This window comes from Phalacrocorax carbo, chromosome 6 (genome assembly GCF_963921805.1).
Source record: "Phalacrocorax carbo chromosome 6, bPhaCar2.1, whole genome shotgun sequence".
NCBI lineage: Eukaryota > Metazoa > Chordata > Aves > Suliformes > Phalacrocoracidae > Phalacrocorax > Phalacrocorax carbo.
This window is the reverse complement of record NC_087518.1, coordinates 51,207,781-51,226,719: the sequence shown is the minus strand read 5'-3', so window position 1 is coordinate 51,226,719 and position 18,939 is coordinate 51,207,781. Positions and strand designations below refer to the sequence as shown.

At 46.6% G+C, this 18,939-nt stretch overlaps 1 protein-coding gene across 4 annotated transcripts in view; it reads right to left on the bottom strand.

The window, feature by feature from the left end:
* Positions 1-17,851, bottom strand: part of ERI3 (ERI1 exoribonuclease family member 3) — a 135,213-nt gene extending 117,362 nt beyond the window's left edge. For 2 of the 4 annotated variants that reach the window (XM_064455253.1, XM_064455254.1), the window contains exons 1-2: positions 17,764-17,847; positions 7,823-8,097 (exon numbers count right to left, since the gene is read on the bottom strand). In XM_064455253.1, coding sequence (XP_064311323.1) covers positions 7,823-8,074 — 252 coding nt within the window. In that variant the 5' untranslated portion in view covers positions 8,075-8,097; positions 17,764-17,847. Of the gene's footprint in view, positions 1-4,864; positions 4,887-7,822; positions 8,098-17,763 lie in introns of those variants that run through there. The other 2 variants (XM_064455256.1, XM_064455255.1) reach the window with 2 other exon arrangements.
* Positions 17,852-18,939: the final 1,088 nt, after the last annotated feature.

Sequence of the window (18,939 nt, the reverse complement as noted above, 5' to 3'; positions counted from 1 at the left end):
AAATTCATGACTGTTCTTCCTACCCACTGCAGACAAGCCAGAACATTGCCTTTCTCGTTTCTGTAACAGCAGACCTTGTCACACATACCTTTCTCTTCACTGCACTAAACAACCCCAGTGCCATCCAGCCTGCACTCACAGGTTGTGTTTTGCAGACCCCCGGTCACACTCACTGTTTCTCTTTTGGATGCTCTGGAAATGGTCTCAATTGTCTTTCTGAAGTATGGAGTCCAAAGTGAAACACTTCCCCAGCTGAGGTCCCTTCTTACAGAGCCTATCCTTTTCTTAGAGGAGGATCCACGTGCCTCAGAAATGACATTTTCCCCTAAACTTATCACTGAGTCTTTGGGACTTTTTTCATACCTGCTATTGTACCTGAAATCTCGACAGCCGGCTCACAACCCTTGTCCTCCCATCCCAAACAAAACTTTTGGTAGTCATTTGCTCCCAGGCTGGTTCCTGCCTCTCAAGATCAGCATCAGCTCACCTGCCAAAACCCACAAAGCTATTTTGATCTTTCCAGCAGTGCTCAGACATCATGAATAAGGCAGAACCTCCCTCCTTCCACACCTGGGATGAGAAATATAGACTAACAGGCATCAACATTTCAACTTGTTTCTTCGAGCACTACCGACGCATATCTAACCACACAGAAAATCTCCACCAATACAGCCAACAAGCTTGACAGTTTGGGGGATGTTTAGTGCTCAAACCAGGTTACAAACAGCACACACACCCCTCCAGATATCACCTTTCCATTGCAAGACGATAACTATACTACATCCTTTTTCATGTCTGCTCCTTTCTAATGCGGGCAACCAGCATGTGCAGTCCTTGTTGCGGAATTATAAAATAATTTCAAGACCCAACCTCTTCACCTGATATTGAGCAGCACACATGATCAATGTTCCCAGCAACACTAAAACATCTGGGATGGGTAGAAAGGGCACGCTAGAGCATGTAAATGAACACCCACGGTCTTACAAACATCACAGCTAGCTGCTGGTGACAGTACATTTCTGCCTGGCAGAGAGGAACTAGATAACACAATCAAGAGCTATTTTGCCAGCTAACAAGTGCAGATTAACAAAGAGAACACAGGGATGGTTGCACAGCCAGCTTGGCCCAAAGGGGAAGAAAACACAAGACGTAGGCATGTCCTGTGCCCTTCTCGCCAAAAATTGCTGAGCTGCACCTTCTCTCTACCAGGAAGGTTTTGTTCAAACCTAAGAGAAGATCACCTTAGTGCAGCAAACACCATTCCCCAGGAACTACAGCGGCCTGAGAAGAGGCATCCCCATGCAGCACTCTAGACAGATGCCATGCCATGGAAGAATACTGCCTGTTTTTAAAACATCATGCTGGGAGGGATGCAAAATACCCCCCGTGCCTCAGAGGCTGTGAAACAGCTGCAGCCACGCACCAACCATTGGCAACCATACTGGGCCATGCACACAGCGGGACAAGCACAGCGAACGTACAAACCTGTGGCACCCGTTCCCTTCACTTCAGAAATGAACGTGGTGTGAACGTTTCCAGCAGCACACGTTACCCTCAGCAGCAGCTTTACGGAGAGTCGAGGAAACCTTTAAACACAATACAGCGGACTTGCACATTCCTGAGCTAGCCTGGATCTTTTCTTTTCAGGGTGACTGCCGCTCAACTACTTTCTGCTGTAACAACAAGTCTACTTAACTTTGCAACTTGTCACCTAAACGATGTGTAATGTTTGCACAGCTAAGGATACAGTGTTCAAACAGCACAGGTGGGGAATTGCACGCCGGGATGCATAACTGATGTGGGGTCTCCGCACGCTGCGAGGGAAAGGGCAACATGACTGATTGCTTTAAAGTAGTCATCTCATCGGCCTGTCAATAACCAGCCGAAAGCTAAGCAGGTTGGGTCAGGTTAGGACTGCAGCAATTGGCCACCTGAGCGCCTTGGTATTTTAGGCTTGTTGCTATAAAAACGCTGGGTTTATATCTTTAAGTAAGAAATGGCTTTGAATTTTTTTTCATACGTCAGATGTCTTGCCTGGTGGTCTCGTGGTTGTGCTCTCCAGGAGATTTGGGTTCAGTAACTGTTCATGTTCTCTAGCTCATCGGGTTTTAAATAAATACAGCTAATTCTGTTGCCTGAAGCCATAACCCACCCTGTCAGATTCATATGGGTCACAGCAAGGTTGTCCCCACTTACTGGGAGAATGAAGGAGGTCTCCAAGGCAAAATGACTGCCACGGAGAAGGCAGCTTCTGAGGGCTACACCACACCTGGTGTCTCAGACCCTGCAGAAGCCTCCCCGAAACACTGGCCTTTTCTCTACATCTTCTAAGTTAAAGAGATTATTCTCCATATTCATCAAAAAAAGAGTTCACAATGGAATTGCAACAAGGCACACAACATATGGAAAACAGGATTAAAAGAGAATGACATCTCTTTAATTTCAGAAGCACCTTGTAGGATGTTGAGCTATGGATATTCATGTGCTCCTCACAAAATTTTTAACTGTTCAGAGAAACTAGCTACAAGGCCTCAAAAAGTTTTTTCAAAAGACTGTCCAAAAAATTATCTCAAACAGAAAAACCAATCTGAAACTTATACGAACTTCTTCCTGCCACTCTAGGAACTTAAAGCATTCCGACATAAGAATGGCATAACAACAGCCATAACTGGCAAAGAGATGCGATATATATACTTTTTTTTAAACTTACTTTTAGTAAAAAGAAAAAAAAGACTAAGTCACCGCATTACGTGCATTTTTAATGGTGTTCCTCTAGAAACAACACTGTAAGGAGCTGAATTGAGAGCTAGGTATTTAAAACTACACCCAAGCCTAAGCTGCATGAAGGCAGGTAATTGTAGATTAATATTCCACCGTGATACATATGCACAAGAGTGTCGAGTTAAAGTTGCCATGGGAAACAAGCCTGAATTTCTTCACTTTTCAGCAATTCACAATCATCCTTAATAAAGGTTTTGGCAGGTGATTTCTAATGCACTGAGCTTAACAGCCACACAAAAACTGTGCAAGAAGAAAGCTGCTACGCGGGGATGTCGAGATAGAATAGGTAGACACGGGCACATCTCCATTATCCGCCTCTGGGTAGGATCATGACAATCTCCGCTGCTGTGTGAGCCACCTTCTGCATTCCCACCCTGGCCTTCAGCTAGGATTGCCTGGATACAGGCTCCACAGAGCACTGCTTGAAAAGCACACAGAAGATACCATGCAGCCTGCTTCCCAGCAGACCAGTGGTCCCTCCATAACCTTCCGCAGCAGGTTTGTGATTTCAGGAACACATTCCTCCTAGAAAGTCCTCTGAGGCTAGGCTACAGTTCCCAATGTGGCTTGCCTATCCCCTACCTACTCACGCTGAGCAGGGAGCTTGTCAGGGACTGCACATCTGTTGCTATGGCCTGAGTTTGGTGGAAATCAACATCCATTCCCATTATGAGGTCAGTCTATAAATCACAGCGGCTCAGGAGCAGAGACACATCATTTAGTTGTCCCTGCCATGGGAACAAGACCACGGGTAGAGCAGTACGGGCAGCGGAGAGGCAGCAATCATTGCAGCCACTCCAGCTGCACCTGCCCGCGACTGCCAACCAGAACCACAAGACAAATATGCAGGGGAAAATGCCTTTAATGCTCTTTTACACCAGCAATCAAGGAAACACAGCCTGAGCCCAATTTAACCTTGTCGTGCATTTGTACTTAATTTTATCTTACAGGACTGGCTCCCATTTGTTAATATGTTTTTGCCAATCAGGAAATGTATTGTGAATATCCTGATTTGTTTGTACACTTAAAAATAAATCAGTAACTGAACATATGCCTATTCATACTCTCAGTGTTTACCGTTCTGCGTTGAAATGATGAGTGATGTTCTGTATTTATTAGTATGTCCAGTTTCATCTGGAGGCAATTATAATCAAAAATTCCCCCAAAATAACAATCAAAATGCATGCTAACCAAGCTCAAAATATGTAGGACACACTAAAGAAAAATATAAAGATGTTTCTGTATTTAAAATGTGCAGCTTAAGAGAGCAAGGGAAGTATTGCCCGTAAACAATTTATCCTTCTGCCTCTGGTCACAACCTTCTTCAGCAATTAGAAGACCTGAACTTTTCATGCTTTCCTCTTACAGAGAGTTTGAAAGAGTAAAATTTTTAATTCCCAAATGATTATCAAATTTGAGTAAATCTGCCTGAAAAAAAGTACCTGAAGAAACTGACATTAAAAAAAAGCAACTTCATCATTACCAAAAGCCCATTTAGCAGCTTAGCAACTCCTAGGTCCAGCTCCTTCTGCCAGGTCAGGGGTCTGATAGTCTTTTACACTTCTAGTCAGCAGACATAGAAGTTTGAATTTTATTTGGTTTTAATTTAAGTGGCTTTAATAGATCACAGTTGAGATTAACAACCTATGCAGAAGCCTAATTTCAAATTCAGCTTTGACCAGATCTGATTTCTATCTTCAGACTTTCTACATTCAAAAAAAAAAAAAATCATTGCTTTTCACCCACTCTGCTGAAGGTGAAGGCCAGATATTTGGCTTGCTGACTGAAAGAGGCACACCCACTCCCTGCGCTAATAAAATAAGGCTACAGGCAGCCATGGATCCAAGCCTGGGGAGCTTCTTAACAGAGTCACTGAAAGGATCAACCAACATAAACACTGGTGTATACAAGGACAAAGGAGCGAGAGTCTCACTTATTAATGCATCTTCCCTTGTGTAGCTAAAGCACCACATGTACCCAGCTCTACAGGCTGACAGCATATAAAAGCAGCAGGTACTTATAAACTCTTAGCAGACAGTAAAGGAAAGAGTCAGAGTTAGAGCTGAAAAATGAAGCATACTACCACTGTCGTGGTCCGAGGTCCACCGACCTCCGCAGAATGACAGCTCCCACCTGACCCCACTGAGCTTTGGATCAAATTCCAAACGCACAAGGTAAGCTTTAAAGAGATGTGAGGGGCCAGCCATAAACATCCCTTACTGCCAACCCCTACTGACCTTTGGCTGGCTAAAACACTACACGACACAGACTGTGCCTCTATTCTTTCAGGTTTTCCCATCTATCCGTCAGGGACAATACATTTTTTTTCTCTCTGGGATGGTCTCATTATTCATAAATATGTCCAAAAAAGACATAAAGCTAAGCTGCTGCTTTGTGCGTATAAACATGCTCTTTGATTTAGGGGCGTATCTGTTGAAAGCCATCAGAAGTCAGACTGCAAGGACGTTACTGTTCCTCTGCGGGTGTAGGCTGGGGAACACGAAGGACCCTCTGTGCCCGACCCAGAAGTGGTAAAGCAAAGGGCAGCAGCCCCGAGGCACTCAGCCAGTGGTCACAGCCACTGGAGCCATGATGCAGACAGCATCCCAGGGGAAAACCACTGTCCTTGACCCTCCTTGATCCCCATTACGGAGGCCATACCACAAGACCTCAGAGAGAGATCAGACAGCATGAAAGGGAATGGAAATGAAGGAGTTTTCAGGGCTCCCGAATGAGCATGAAGGACTTCCCCAGAGATAAAACCAGCGAGGCAGCTGGTTGCAGAAGAGCACAAGTAAATACAGTGGGAGGGGGAGCAGATGTGGCAGTCACACACCTTAGTGTAGATAAAAAGATAGCTCTTTCAGTAGCTTCTGATAAGAAGCCAGAATATGTTGAAGAGCAGTTAGCAAGAAATGTGAAGTGTGCTGCACGGTGGCAAGTGCACGGTGCAAGACTTCTAGGCTGAGCTGGCTAAATTTACAGCTATGCCTACCCACTTAAAGTAACCTGGATCACAGTTTAGCTCTGTATATGCAGCCTCCTCATCAAATCCCAATGCATTTGAATTTCATTGTAGCGAGACTTCTATTTTGCACGTATTAAAAAAAGGCAGAAAAAGGATCAGGATCACAGTGGAGATGGGCACCTGACCATTCCTAGCTCCTGCGTCTGTCCTCAGACCAAACCTCCAAAACCTGCCTGCCACTGATACAGTGAAAGATCCTGCCACTGAAACATTGCATAAAACATCACTCAAATACACGGCACAGTTTGCTCACCATGACATACAGCCCAGCCATGAAGAGGACAAAAACCACGCTGGTCAGCCAAAAGGTAAGACGTAGGTAGGAGTGTCAACTAAAGCCTCATTTTGTACAGTTGCCTGATTCTGGCAGGCACCTTCAGCTTTTCCAGCTACACTGATTCCCATGTAGCAAAAGCCATTTCTTGATTTGTCAAACTAATTTGTTGGTGAGGATGTGAGGGAGTGACAGCCCTTTCCACATACAAGATGATACAGAGAGGCACTGAACACAGCAGACTAGAGAAACAACACTGAAGAGCATCTCCACCTTAAAGGTGCTATCTCACCAACAAAATATATAGCAGATCTGCATTGGCCCAGACCATTACTTTCCCTGGCAAGGACTTGGGGACAAAGCTCCTTAAAACTGTAGTAATCATATTCCACTCATGCTCCTTTTTACTGCCAGCTGTAAACTAGCTCCACATGCATCATGGTTTTGCATCAAAATGTGCACAGACCAAACCCCTATTCAAAGGGACAAGGTAGATCCAATTTACAGCTTTGACAGGTCTGTGCACCCGAGGCGGAGCGTGCAGGAAATAGCCTGACATCTCACTTGGAGAGCGGTAAGACCTTGCTAGTAGAACTAGATGCAGAGCCACGACAGCCTCCCACAAAGACCCAGCAAAAGAGCAGGGAATTCAATGTCCATTTTTCAAGAAACACAAGAGGCAGGTGGCACTCATGAAGGCACTACTGGGGAAGAGAGGAGTCAAGTTTGATCCCAACTTGCAGGATCCCTTTGACAGGGCAAGCCCAAGGGAAACCACAGCTGCACTGGGAAACAACCACACTGTATTGAGTCACTTCAGTCATGAGATACCACACTGGAAACCACTTAGCCTTTAGTATATTTGAAACAAAGCAAACAGAAGTTATTCTGACCCAATGCATATATTATGGGCAATACCTGTAAGAGGCCAATTGCTTGGCAGAGAAGGGTGAGAAGTCCAAGTTCTTCCTGGACTTTTGCCTGTTTGTTACAAGCTTTTGCTTGTTTGTTACCAACCCAATATTAGTGGTTTTTTTTTTCTTTTTAGCACAGTTTTCTAATTTCAATAGAAATCTTAGGCCCATCCTGCTGACAACTGAAAATTTATTTACTAATATGCTCTAAACTACTATGGAAGAACTGTCTGGGAAAACCTCTGTACTTCATCTGGATCTCTGTGTGTCTCAAATGGTAGGGCACTGGAAAATCTCTCTGATGCTGAACTCCGTCTCATTACACTCCAGAGTTAACACCCAGGCACGATAACTTCAGCAAGTTCAGAGAGCTCCAAACTATTGTTCTCTACTTAGAAACACCATTATGTTGCCGACATTCATATGATCAAACGATTATTTTCCTAAAGCTGTTGGCTACCAACAGCCTTTTTCCTTGCAGAATCAAACAAGGCAGCCATAAGTACTCTCTTAACGCAGGTTCCCAGCCAAAAATTTTTGGACCCTCCCCAGTTCAGGCAGATGATAAGCATACATGACTTAAAGATATTTTCAATACACATAAATTGTCCCTTTCTTGACGGACATCAGACTCCGTTTCATTCCCACCGAATAGTCCTGGCATTGCTCCTGACAGCATGTGACTGGCACCTGGAGGACCAGGACCAGAAAGGAGGTGTGACAAACCAGAGAAAATGAGCAAGCCAGCACTGTGCTTTTTCCTTCCACCTTTCAGAACAGCAGCAGCAACTTGCAAGGGGACAATTAACAGGACTGACTATTTACCTGAGGATGAATCTGTGGTTTATCACATGTAGCCTCAAAATCCAGCACTAAGAAGTAGTGATATCTCTGTGGAGGGAAGGATGACATTGCTGCCATGGAAGCTCCAAAGCCGTGGGACGCCAGTTTCTTGCTTACGATGGAGCCGTACCCTTTGAGAACACCAGCCGTGAGGAGGGAGCACACAGCTTGTCTTGCCCTTGGAAGTAAGTTTTGGGGAAACTTTGCTGCTCCAGTATGGAGGAGTGCTATCATTGAACATCCAGAGGCATCTGAAACTGAAGACAGACTGGCGTTACTCATGCACACATACATCTCATCTCTGCTAGTATCTCTTCGCTGGCCTCCTCCGTCAGGGATTTTCTCTGTGCTTCCCGGTGGAGGCTGCAGCATCACAAACCTGAAATAACACAGTAACCCACTCTAAGCATGACAGATGACATTTGGGCTGAGCTCAAGGTGTCCAGAATCATGGGCAACTGGAAATTAACCTCTGCAAATGGCTTTAAATTAAGACCTATGAGACACACAACAGTCATGGCTCCAGGCACCGTATCACACCCCCCTGCTGAACCTTATCATAGCAGAACACAACACAAACCACTTAAACATAGAAAATCTGATCTAAACCCCATTGAAATTTCTGAGGAGGCCTTTCATCTTTTCATATACAATGCAACTTCTGATACGTTGCAGGAATTAAATATAGCAATACACACATCAACACTACAACCCATCCAAACCGCTTGGCCCTGAAATGCCTGTTAGTCGCACCTGAATCTCCCACTTCCATTACAAAACCACACATCCGGCAGCTAGAAGGCTCCTCCCCAGGGAAATTCTCATTTGCTCTGTGTATGAGGTTTCTCAGAGACGTGATTTTAGTGCTACACTTGATTTCTTACTTCAGGTATTTCTCAGAGGAGGATATTGGTTCAACAAACACACACATGAACTGCAGGGACTGACGGAACTGTAAAATGCAAGTGGGGTTCTATAGGTTACAGTCTCCCTCCCAAAGAAATACCTCACCCAGCCATCACCTTCTGATGCTTCTATTTAACAAATGCAATTTAATCATAGAATCATTAAGGTTAGAAAAGACCTCCAAGATCATCAAGTCCAACTGTCAACCCAACACCACCACAAATAACAAATAAATTATGTTATCCACGTGAGACTGCCTGGATATTCCCCCTACCATTTTTCTTTTATAACATTGCGTGAAACACTTGACAGGACCGTCACTATGCCAGGTTGGCCAGCCTTGGGCTGTTAATAGATTTACTGGGATCAGAGTTCAAGCCCAGCTCATGGAGGTGTTACATCGCTGGGTTACAGTGACGGACAGCAAAACAGGCAAACTGCAACAACCCAGTCCTCTTGAACAACAATACAAGCGCCCCCTCTAACTACATATATACACACATCTCACTACATATTTAAAATCCATCCCCACGGTTGGTCCCACTGCTCTTGGCTCTGGGCAAGAGCTCCATCGCACCATGTGCCACCCACCTGCCAGGTTTCTGAGCCTGGCCTCCCCAGGCCTGCACCTGCATTTTGCCCCACGATGAGGGGCCCACTGTAAGAAACGGAGCCGAAACGGGCAAGGCGAAATGGAGGACTCGCTGCCCGTGAACAAAGTCGCTGTTTGCACAAAAGACAGCGTTTGCTCTCTCCCATCCATTAGTCCGTCAGGTAAATAATGCACGTGCCAAAACACACACTTAATGAGGTAAATAATATGCCTTGAATAACGGCTAAATCTGTATTTACCTGCGAGACCAGAGAAACTCGGAAGGACCAGATTAGGAGATAATTGCAGCTGAGCAGGTTGTGTGCTTCGAGTAAACACGCATTTGGTAACCTTCCCTTTCCAAGGTTTTGAGTGAAAGGCAAAAATCAAAGTAGCTGAGATGTTTAAGACACAGCCAGTGCCCATGCTGCCAATTCCATGGCATAAATGCATCCCCACCTTGTGGCTTTCACGTTTTGAGGGGCTGCTTGCTTTATTAAAGCAGCGTGCCAGGCAGCAGGTACCCGGAAAACTGAAACTCAAGTTACATAACAAAGAGCTCAACATTGCATTTATCCTAAAGTGGCTCAGTTCTACCCATTGGTTTTCCATCTACAACTTTTACTGTCATTAATAAATGCATTACAGCCAAACAGAGGTTAGTTATATTCACTTCTAACCTGCCCCAGATAAGAGATATTGAAGGTACACATGGTTTAAATCTTCAAGCTACTGGCTACGAATCTGAAGGCCTATCACAGCAAATATAATATCTCAGATATAAAGCAGCTAACTCCCAAGTTAGTTGTGGTAAAACCTGGTTTTAGCCGACTGCATAAAGTAAAATATACAGTTGGAGTGGGGGAGGCAGGCAGGCTCCAACCCCTGTATCAAACACAGGCAATAAAACATACATTATCTATCCCCACACAGCAAGATCAGTACTCCTCTAATGCATCTTAGCCGGCAAGACTAGGGCATCAGACATGAACCCCACGCATCTTCAGGCCGGCCTGCACCGTGCACAGCAGCGCGGAGGCTCCCGAGCCACTGAGTCCCCACAGCAAAGATAAACCGGCCATCTCGGCAGGAGTCAGGCACATCACCACGCGGACACAGCAGCACCACTCCAGACCCCAGCCAGTCTGTGTCACACAGGTACCATGGGTTAACAGCTACCATCCAGCGCCTGCTCACACTAACAACTTCAGCAGGTGGTCCATGTCTAACGACAGGATCAGGTTCCCCATCCAAAAAGCAGCCACCCTTCCCACCCTCCTGTAGAACAGTGGGAGCAATGGTCTGAACAAAGGTGTGTGAGTGGGTTATGGCATGCTGGTTCCCCTACACAGACAGCATACAAATAAGAGCAACCCCACTGCAAACTCTGCACTTCCAGCCAAATGAAGTTTTAACTGCATGTTTACCCAGCCACTGCTCTAGGTGCCCTGGGAAGACCTCACATCATCTTCTTTGGCAAGGTCAGACTGCCTCAGAGCACAAGATAGCTGGTGAGCAAACACACTTTATTAGAAGTCATGTAAAGCATTTACAACAGCTAGGACAATGCAAAGCACTAGTAATTATCCCATACTTTTTTTCCAACAGACAACAATGCAAGCAACGCAGCTTCAAAAATTGTAAACCTGGCTCTATCCATATAAATCCACATGTTCAACAATTCCATTTCCAAACCTACGTAAAACACCACGTATATATTTCTTAGCACATTGGGTCAGATTATAATCTCAGCGCAAACTGTCCCATCTGGCATTCAACCCTACTAGGTTAATATTTCACATCACACAGCTCCAGTTCCTTACACAGATACACAGGAAATGTAACGGGACCATGAACTGAGGCTGGACTGTTTTGACTGATTTGACAGATTCTACACGGACCTGGGAAAACGTGACAGCACTTTATACCTGCAACACCCAATAAGATGGGAAATGACCGCATGTGGTAGGTTTCAGCTGGAAGATAAAGTTCACATTCTATGCTGTTTAACAGTGTGTGCCACACATTACATCACTGGCTATAATCAGCAACTGTCTTTTAAAAGTAATTTTAAAAATTTAATCTCTGGACATCAGCCACAAGTAGCAGGACAAGCTCAGGCTGACCACAGCTCCTGCCTGTTAGTGGTCCAAGCACACGATAATAAAGCACAGCAGTTTGGGCACCAGCAAGTAAGGAAAGCCAGAAGAAAGGCATGTGCCAGCTGTAGCTGCCGGCTTGCCAGGGGCCCCACCAAGCGAGACGTGGAGAATCTGCACCAGCGGCTGTCGCGCTCCGGGCTTCCCACCGGGAAAGCCCCTTAGCAGCAACCCCAAGCGGCAAGGATCAGGATAGGGAACTCCTGTCATGTGAAGGACCCTGGTGACAAAAGCCAGCAGGGCATGGCAAGCGCTCTCCCCAACCTGTGGGACAGCCCCAAAGCCACATAGAGATGCACAACACACAAGCTGCGGAGGATTCAAATTCATCAGTGGCAAGACAAATTAGCCTACGAACTTGAGCTTAATGGGTTCTTTGCACATAACATTAATATTTACTTTTTACAACTACATCTCATTAAGATCTGGCGGCAAGAGAAACCATAACTTTAACAGTTTGCCTTTAACTCAAAAATTTTCCCCTTCACTGTCCAGTTTGATAAGCTGATGCAGGGAGGGGGCAAGAAGACAAACACTGAAGTTCATGTTAGAGGGGTGACCCAAGAAATGTTTTATGAGAGCATCTGTTTAAACGTTAAATTACTTTGTTACAGCAATATAGCCTTTCACCATATTAAAAATTAAGTAACACACACACACACACACACACACACACCTGAAGGACAAAACAAACTAAAATTAAAAAATACAAACAAGCAAGTTTTGGGAGTCCTACGCTTCAGTTTATTCCCCGTGCAAAGCCTGGATAGGGGAAGACAACTGAACTCAATGCTAGAGCAACCAAAACCAATCCAAAATGTAAGTCAGGTTTGTCTTATTTTATTAAATTAGAGTGTCTTGCTTTATTAAATTGTAAGGAGGAAAAAAATAGGGTAATAAAGATGCTTTTTGTAGAACAAAATTGCATACATTTAGCAACACCTGGAACAGAGTATAACAAAAAATGCAGGACTTCCATTTTGGTAGCTGTTCAAATGCATACTCAGAGGTCAAATGTGAGCCCATATTTCAGCTGTGTGAAGATATAACTGAAGAACAATAGAGATAACTCCATTTTTTTAAAATCAATCTTAACCTAAACCCAAATATTTCATTCGACAAGCTACAGTCCAAAAATCACAGCACCTGGCTAGCCTGTGAGGCAGGAAACAAAAGACTATGAACAAAACCAGCTTATCCACTGTCACTGTCCAAACTTAAAAAAAATAAAATACATAAAGTAAAACAAACAACAAAACACAAAGCTTTTAGAACTGTTTTAATAATGTAACATGATTTTAGACAGGTAAATTTGCTTCTTTTATTTGTTAACCTCACAGTATCGTCCCTTGAACGTGAATCCCGTATGCTTCCATGGTTGCACTCCCTTCACTTTTTGCTGGGTTTGTCTCCAGCACTGCTAGACAACCAAGGCCATGTTTTGAAAAATTTGTAATTTAACTTTCCCAAAGCATGGCCATGGCATGTCTATATGCTGTCCCATCATTGCTCAGCTCAGATACAACTTAGCATCAATCTTTTTTTTTTTACAGCACTCCACAATCGCACCCAGCCTCTTCCCACTACAGTCGAAGAGGTCCCTGTTCTCAAGAACTTACAGTCTAAAATTAGATGTAATACAACAAGTGAGGGTAACAACAGAGAAGAATGAGGGTTACAGGAGCAAAGTCAGGCAACTGCTCATCAGAGAGATACGTGCACCTTAGCAGTTCAATTAAAAAAATAATTCACTCTATATAGGCACCGGCTTCCCTCTAGATGGGCATTATGGAAGAGGTAAGTGAACACGGAAAGGGTTGACTAAAGGACGGAGGGCACTCTCAGGTTAAGGAAGGTGTCTCTCGTTTCTTGAGCATATTCTTCCCGCTGCGTTCCTTGGCTGATATGTCAAAGGCACCACCAGATATGTCAGAGCACCAGAATCTCTTCCATTGTGACATCACAGACGCGATGGCTTGTGAGATCACAATGAGCAAGGCCGAAGGCGCTGATTACTTAGGAAAGCGCTTGCTGGGGCTATCACACCCTACGAGGCTGGGAAACAAACACATCTCAGTTCACTTGACAACACAGTGAAACCCACACAAGACTCCATGCCAGCAGGAACTCATCTGAACAGACCACCCAGAAGCCGTCCCAAAGATGCACATACTATTCCACTCCAATTTTATTAGGCCACCTCTGCTAGGCAACCCACTTTCATCAGCTCCTTGACTGGTCTCCTAAGACAAGCTTTGCTGTGTATTTTTAAACCTTCTACGAGAGTAACTGCAGATAGGCAAACGGGTCTAAGCTGAAGTCTGAAGAAGTTCCACAAAGTAAAGGACTGGTCACTTAGAAGAAATGTAGAGGAAGGAAATGACAAAAATTAGAAGAAGCAACAGCAGAGATACGTACAGCAAGAGGGTGGAAAGCCACAGTGGAAGACTGGGTTTGGTATTAAGGAAGACAACAGTTGCTAAGGATCAGACCAAGAACCCTCCAGTCCAGTCTCCTACCTCTGCATGGAAGCCATAAGAAAATGCACCAGGGTGAAGCTAGACAAAAGGGGTTAACCAAGCCAATAGTTCCAGGAGGCCAAAAGGAGGCAGGCCTACCGTTCCCTCTTGGTCTTACTCTCCTGCTGGTTACCTTACACCAGCTCCCGAGCTTCTCTAGCCCCTCTGTGAGCTGATTCAACCACAGGAACATAATAAAAGTGCTAATGCAGCCCAAATAAAACCCAATTAAAACAAGTTGGTTTCCTGATGGTTTAGTGAGATTAATCAGCTTGGGGCCAGGCTGCATAAATGCCAAAGCTCAAAGGAGGGGATGAGCCTGCACTGGCAGAAGCAGGAGGGAGATGAGCCACTGGGAGCTGTTGGTCAGCTCAGCCACTCACCAAACCATGTACTCAGACCAGGATACACACACCTGGGATGGGATGGCACTTTGCAGGAAAGAGAGAGGCTATCTTGGCTCTAGCAGCATAAACACATAAAACTTGAAGTCAGAAAGCCCATCGGACCATCCTGTCTGAACCTCATGTAATGCTGGCCATAAAGTTTCCACTTCATTACTCCTTAATTGAGCCCAAAGGCTTGAGCATCTTTCAGAAAAGGTTTCTGGCCTTGAATTGCAGCATCAAGTATGGAGGCTCCCCACTACCTTCAGACAGCTCATTCCAATGGTCAGTCCATTCGCTGCCAAAAAATAACACATCTTAGTTTTCATTCAAACTTTCCCAGCCCTGGTCTTTGGAGCAAGTTCTGAAATTTACGGCATTTCAGTGCTCTCAATCCAGAACAGAGGTCCTGAAGCCCAGAGTAAGTAATTTGTAGTTACTACACTTCTAGTCAGTAAAAACTACTATTGCATATTGGCCTAATTTAGTGGAAAGGAGACATAGCAGGCCACCCTTTGTTTAATGGAATCTAGCACGCATAATTACTTGATTTTCATACACGTGAATGCCACAGTTGTTTAAACCACTTATAAAGCTGCACACCTTCATTATCTGAAAAATGAACTTGAAAGTTAACACTGGAGAGTTCCAAATGAATCTCGGTCTGGATTCAGGGAGACAACACTTGCACTGCTCAATACACTGTTCACTTTTGATCTTCATAGATGAACTCCAGAAGTGTTAAAAGAGAGTCTATACTCTGCCGAAGCTCTGTCCTGGTAGACAGGCAAATGCTCCAAGCAGGGCAGCAGCTACAACGGGGCATGGTTTCTACAACCCAATCTCAGTGAGCCCACAAAACCAGCCAGGGAAGATGTTGACCCAAATATTCAACCACAGAAAAAATAACAACTGTGACAAATACAGCTGAAAATAAAATTAAAAAATTAAATTTTCCTGTTGGGAGTGAAGTATCTTTACCTGCCTAACGTATCTAGAGAGATTACAACTTTTCAGCTGGCATTTGGCCAGCACAGGTAACTTCTCTTTGAGGAAAGAAAAGTTGCCAAATGGTGTCTAGCAGCAACAGCCAGCACCTCTGCTCTAGGTTAAGCTTCTACAGTCACATTTTGTCCTCTTCCCTCATTCCCCTGCTTGTCATTGCACCGCGCTGGTATATTAGCTCAGCACTACTAGAGTAAACTCAGGATGACCATTTCTAGCAATAACATGTGCTTTAGATCCAAGGACAGACTTGTGACAAATGCATAGTTGCTTAATAGCCTTCAGTGTTCTCCTGTAAGTACAGCCACTGTTCACCTGAGCTTCACCAGACCTACACTCTACAGTCTTGTTGCCCTTTACTGGAGATGGCGACTGGATTGACATAGGGGCAGAGCCAAGCGCAAAAAACTTCACACATTTAAGTCTCTTTCAGAACTCCATTTCCAAAATTTAAGGAGGAAAAAACAATATTAATAAAAATAAAATCGACCTATCAAAGTTAACAGAGCCAAAACAAGATAAGCAGTGAAACAGCTGTAGTCAGGCCTCCTAAAGGAATAAACCTGAAGTTCAGTATCTCTCAACCACAGAGCAGAAACTTCAGGTCACTATCAGTGTATACACTGTCCAAGGACGACTTTATTTAGCATCAAGCACAGAAGCATTTTCTTTTTAATGCTTTAATGGGTTTCTTCTTTTGGATTTTGGTAACACTCAAATCTGCCTGGCTATACACTCTAACTTAAAAAAAACAAAACAAACAAACCCAACTGAACAAAAAAAACCACCCCACCCCAAAACAACCCAAAAAACAACACACCATTCCTGTAGAGCAACCCAAAGTCTGAGGAACAAGAACCATAAAAGGGCCACTCTGAAACAAGACAAGAATTAAGTCCACACTATAAATTAACATGAAAATTCAGTTGCAGAGGCCAGAATTCAGTACTTGAAAAAGGGAAACAAAAATATCTGAAATCAAATTTCCCAAGCCCACAAAATGGAGAGTAACCAACTGGACTTCTAATAGATTACTTATTTTAATTACTCATTCTTGGAAATAAGAGTTCCAATGCCAACTTTAGCATGAAATGATATGAGATGCTGCAATGTTGCAAAGAACCGAAGCATAAAATAAATTCAAGTTACCAGTATCCTCAAACAACTTTCTAACAGCATCTGATCGGACAAGCACCTTTGAGATGTACCTGCCCAGAGCCCTGCATATCTCATCCTTCCCAAGGCACAGTGCAAACATTAACGTATTAGAAAACTTGCTGGCCAACTTGCATTGCAGCTGAAAGAATATTAAGAGTTCAGACTAAGCAGCAGCTGTCAATCCACCCATTTCTGAACCCAAAAGCTCAATAAGGAAAAGAGGTAAGTAAAGAAGTAGCAAAACAAATGTCAGACTTATTAGCAAACAGGCCAGCAATGACAACGTAAATCCACCAGACATAGGACTTGTAAAAGACAGATGTAAGGAGTAAATGACAACACCTCTTCATACATCTCAGTTTAGAGGAAACACCTGTAACAGTGCAGCAGCGAGAAAAGAACAGAAGAAATTCCTACTGGCAGTCAGGAAACAAGTAAACAGACACTGCGCTTTTAAGCCTTCTCGAGTTTACTTCGGTCTCGAGATCTGAGATAAGTGACCAGTTCAAGCTCATAGGATTAAAAGAATAGAAAAAAAAAAAAAGTCAAACCTCCTACTCCCCCATCTCCTCCACCTAGGAGCCTCCGCATCCCAAAAGGAACACCAAAAACCCTCGCTGCTGCTGCCGCCCCCTGCCCACCCCCGCGCCCCGGGCAGGCGGGGATTCCCCCCTTCCTAAAGCCTCAAGAGCGCCCGGTCCCGCTGCGGCATGACCCGGGGCCCCGCCGCCACCCTCTGGACGCCGGCCGAGCCCCGGGACGCGGGGGGCGCCGCAGCCCAGCGCCCCAGCACCGGGGCTCGGCGTCGAGCGGCCGAGGCGCCCCCACGCCCGCCCCGCCGCCGTCGCCCCTCGGGGCCGGGGCCGCCCCCCGCCTCCCCGCCGGCCTCCCCGCCGCCCCGGCTCCGCAGACCCGCCCGGCACCCCCGGCTGTCGCCCCGGCAGGGAGACCAGGCCGCGCCCCCCCGCTCCGGGACAGGCCTCCACCCCCCGCCCCGGGCCACGGCGGCCCCACGCCTCCGCCAGGCCTGTCGGGCCCCCGCGTCGGCCGGGCCCCGCTGCGGCCGTGCCGCCGCCGCCGCGCCCCCCCCCGCCCCGCCCCCCCCGCCCGCCGCAGCGGGGCCGCCCCGTCCCGGCCCTCCCCTCCCCCCCCGCCCCGCACACACTCCGCACCACGAGTCCCCAACACCGCCACTCACCTCCGCGCACTCTGACCCCCGACCTCTCTCTGAGCGGCAGCGCCAACCGGCCAACCGCAGCGCCGCCTGCGGCCGCCGGGGGCGGGGCTTCCTCCCCGCCGCGCCCCTCCGCGCAGGCGCACACCGCACGCCGCGCCGCGGGGCACGCTGGGGGTTGTAGTTCGGCTGTGGCGCCGCGCCGCCCCCTCGCCCTGCCACGCCGCGTGGCCGCGCCTCGACGGCCCCGCCGCGTCCCCGGGCGCCGGCCCAGGGCGGCAGCGTCCCCACCGGCCACCCCTTCCCCTCCCCACCGGCGCGCCTCCTCGTGTCCCCGGGGGCCACCTCTTACCCTCAACGTGTGTCTCAGGGGCCACCCGTAATGTCCCCCAGTGCCACCTACCCCTGTCCCCTGATGCTGAGCTTGGGCAACTCCAGCCTTCAGCAAACCCAGCGTCAGCTGTAAATGCAATACAACATAGGCGTGGGGTTCACATCGGCTGCAGCAGAGAAAGCCCGTGTCCCCCGTGCCAGGGTGGTGCTGCCCCCGGGTGTGGGTCTCACAGGGGACCCATCTGCAGGGGTCTCCCCTAGCCCCCACTGCTGCTGGGCTCACGGCGCTGCTTCACTTCGTTCTGGATTGGGCCAATGCTGCTGGCACTGGTAACTCTTTGTCGGTCTTCAGGGTGCCTGGTGGGCTGCACCAGTAACTGCAGCTGATGCTGGCCAGCGTTTCCTCCCTCTGATTTGGATTAAGTCTAAGTCAGGTCCCACAGCAAGCCTGGGGCTGTCTTTCCTCCCCTTCACTTGGACATCAGTCACCAGCTTCCAGTTCTTCTGTGTTCATGCAGCTCTGTGATCCTAAACCTGCGTCCGAACCTTGCCCAGTCTCCGCTAGACACCCCTAAGCTGTGGCATCTCCTCCCCATGCAAGTGGCTGGCACCCTCAGCCAGGACACTCCATCTTATCTGCAGCGATACCTAAGCTTTAGCCAACTGCCGCGTCCATAACCCTTGGAAAGGGCGGCTGCAATGACAAGTGTATTAGCTGGGGCCGTTCACCATTTTGCTCCCTTCCTTGCCCCCTACATTAACACATGCCTCCACATTTCAAGCCAGCAGCCCCTTTGCACAGTCCCTGACACTCCACAGGTGTGCAAAGAGCAAACTCAGAGTCACTTACACAAATAGGACTGCAAG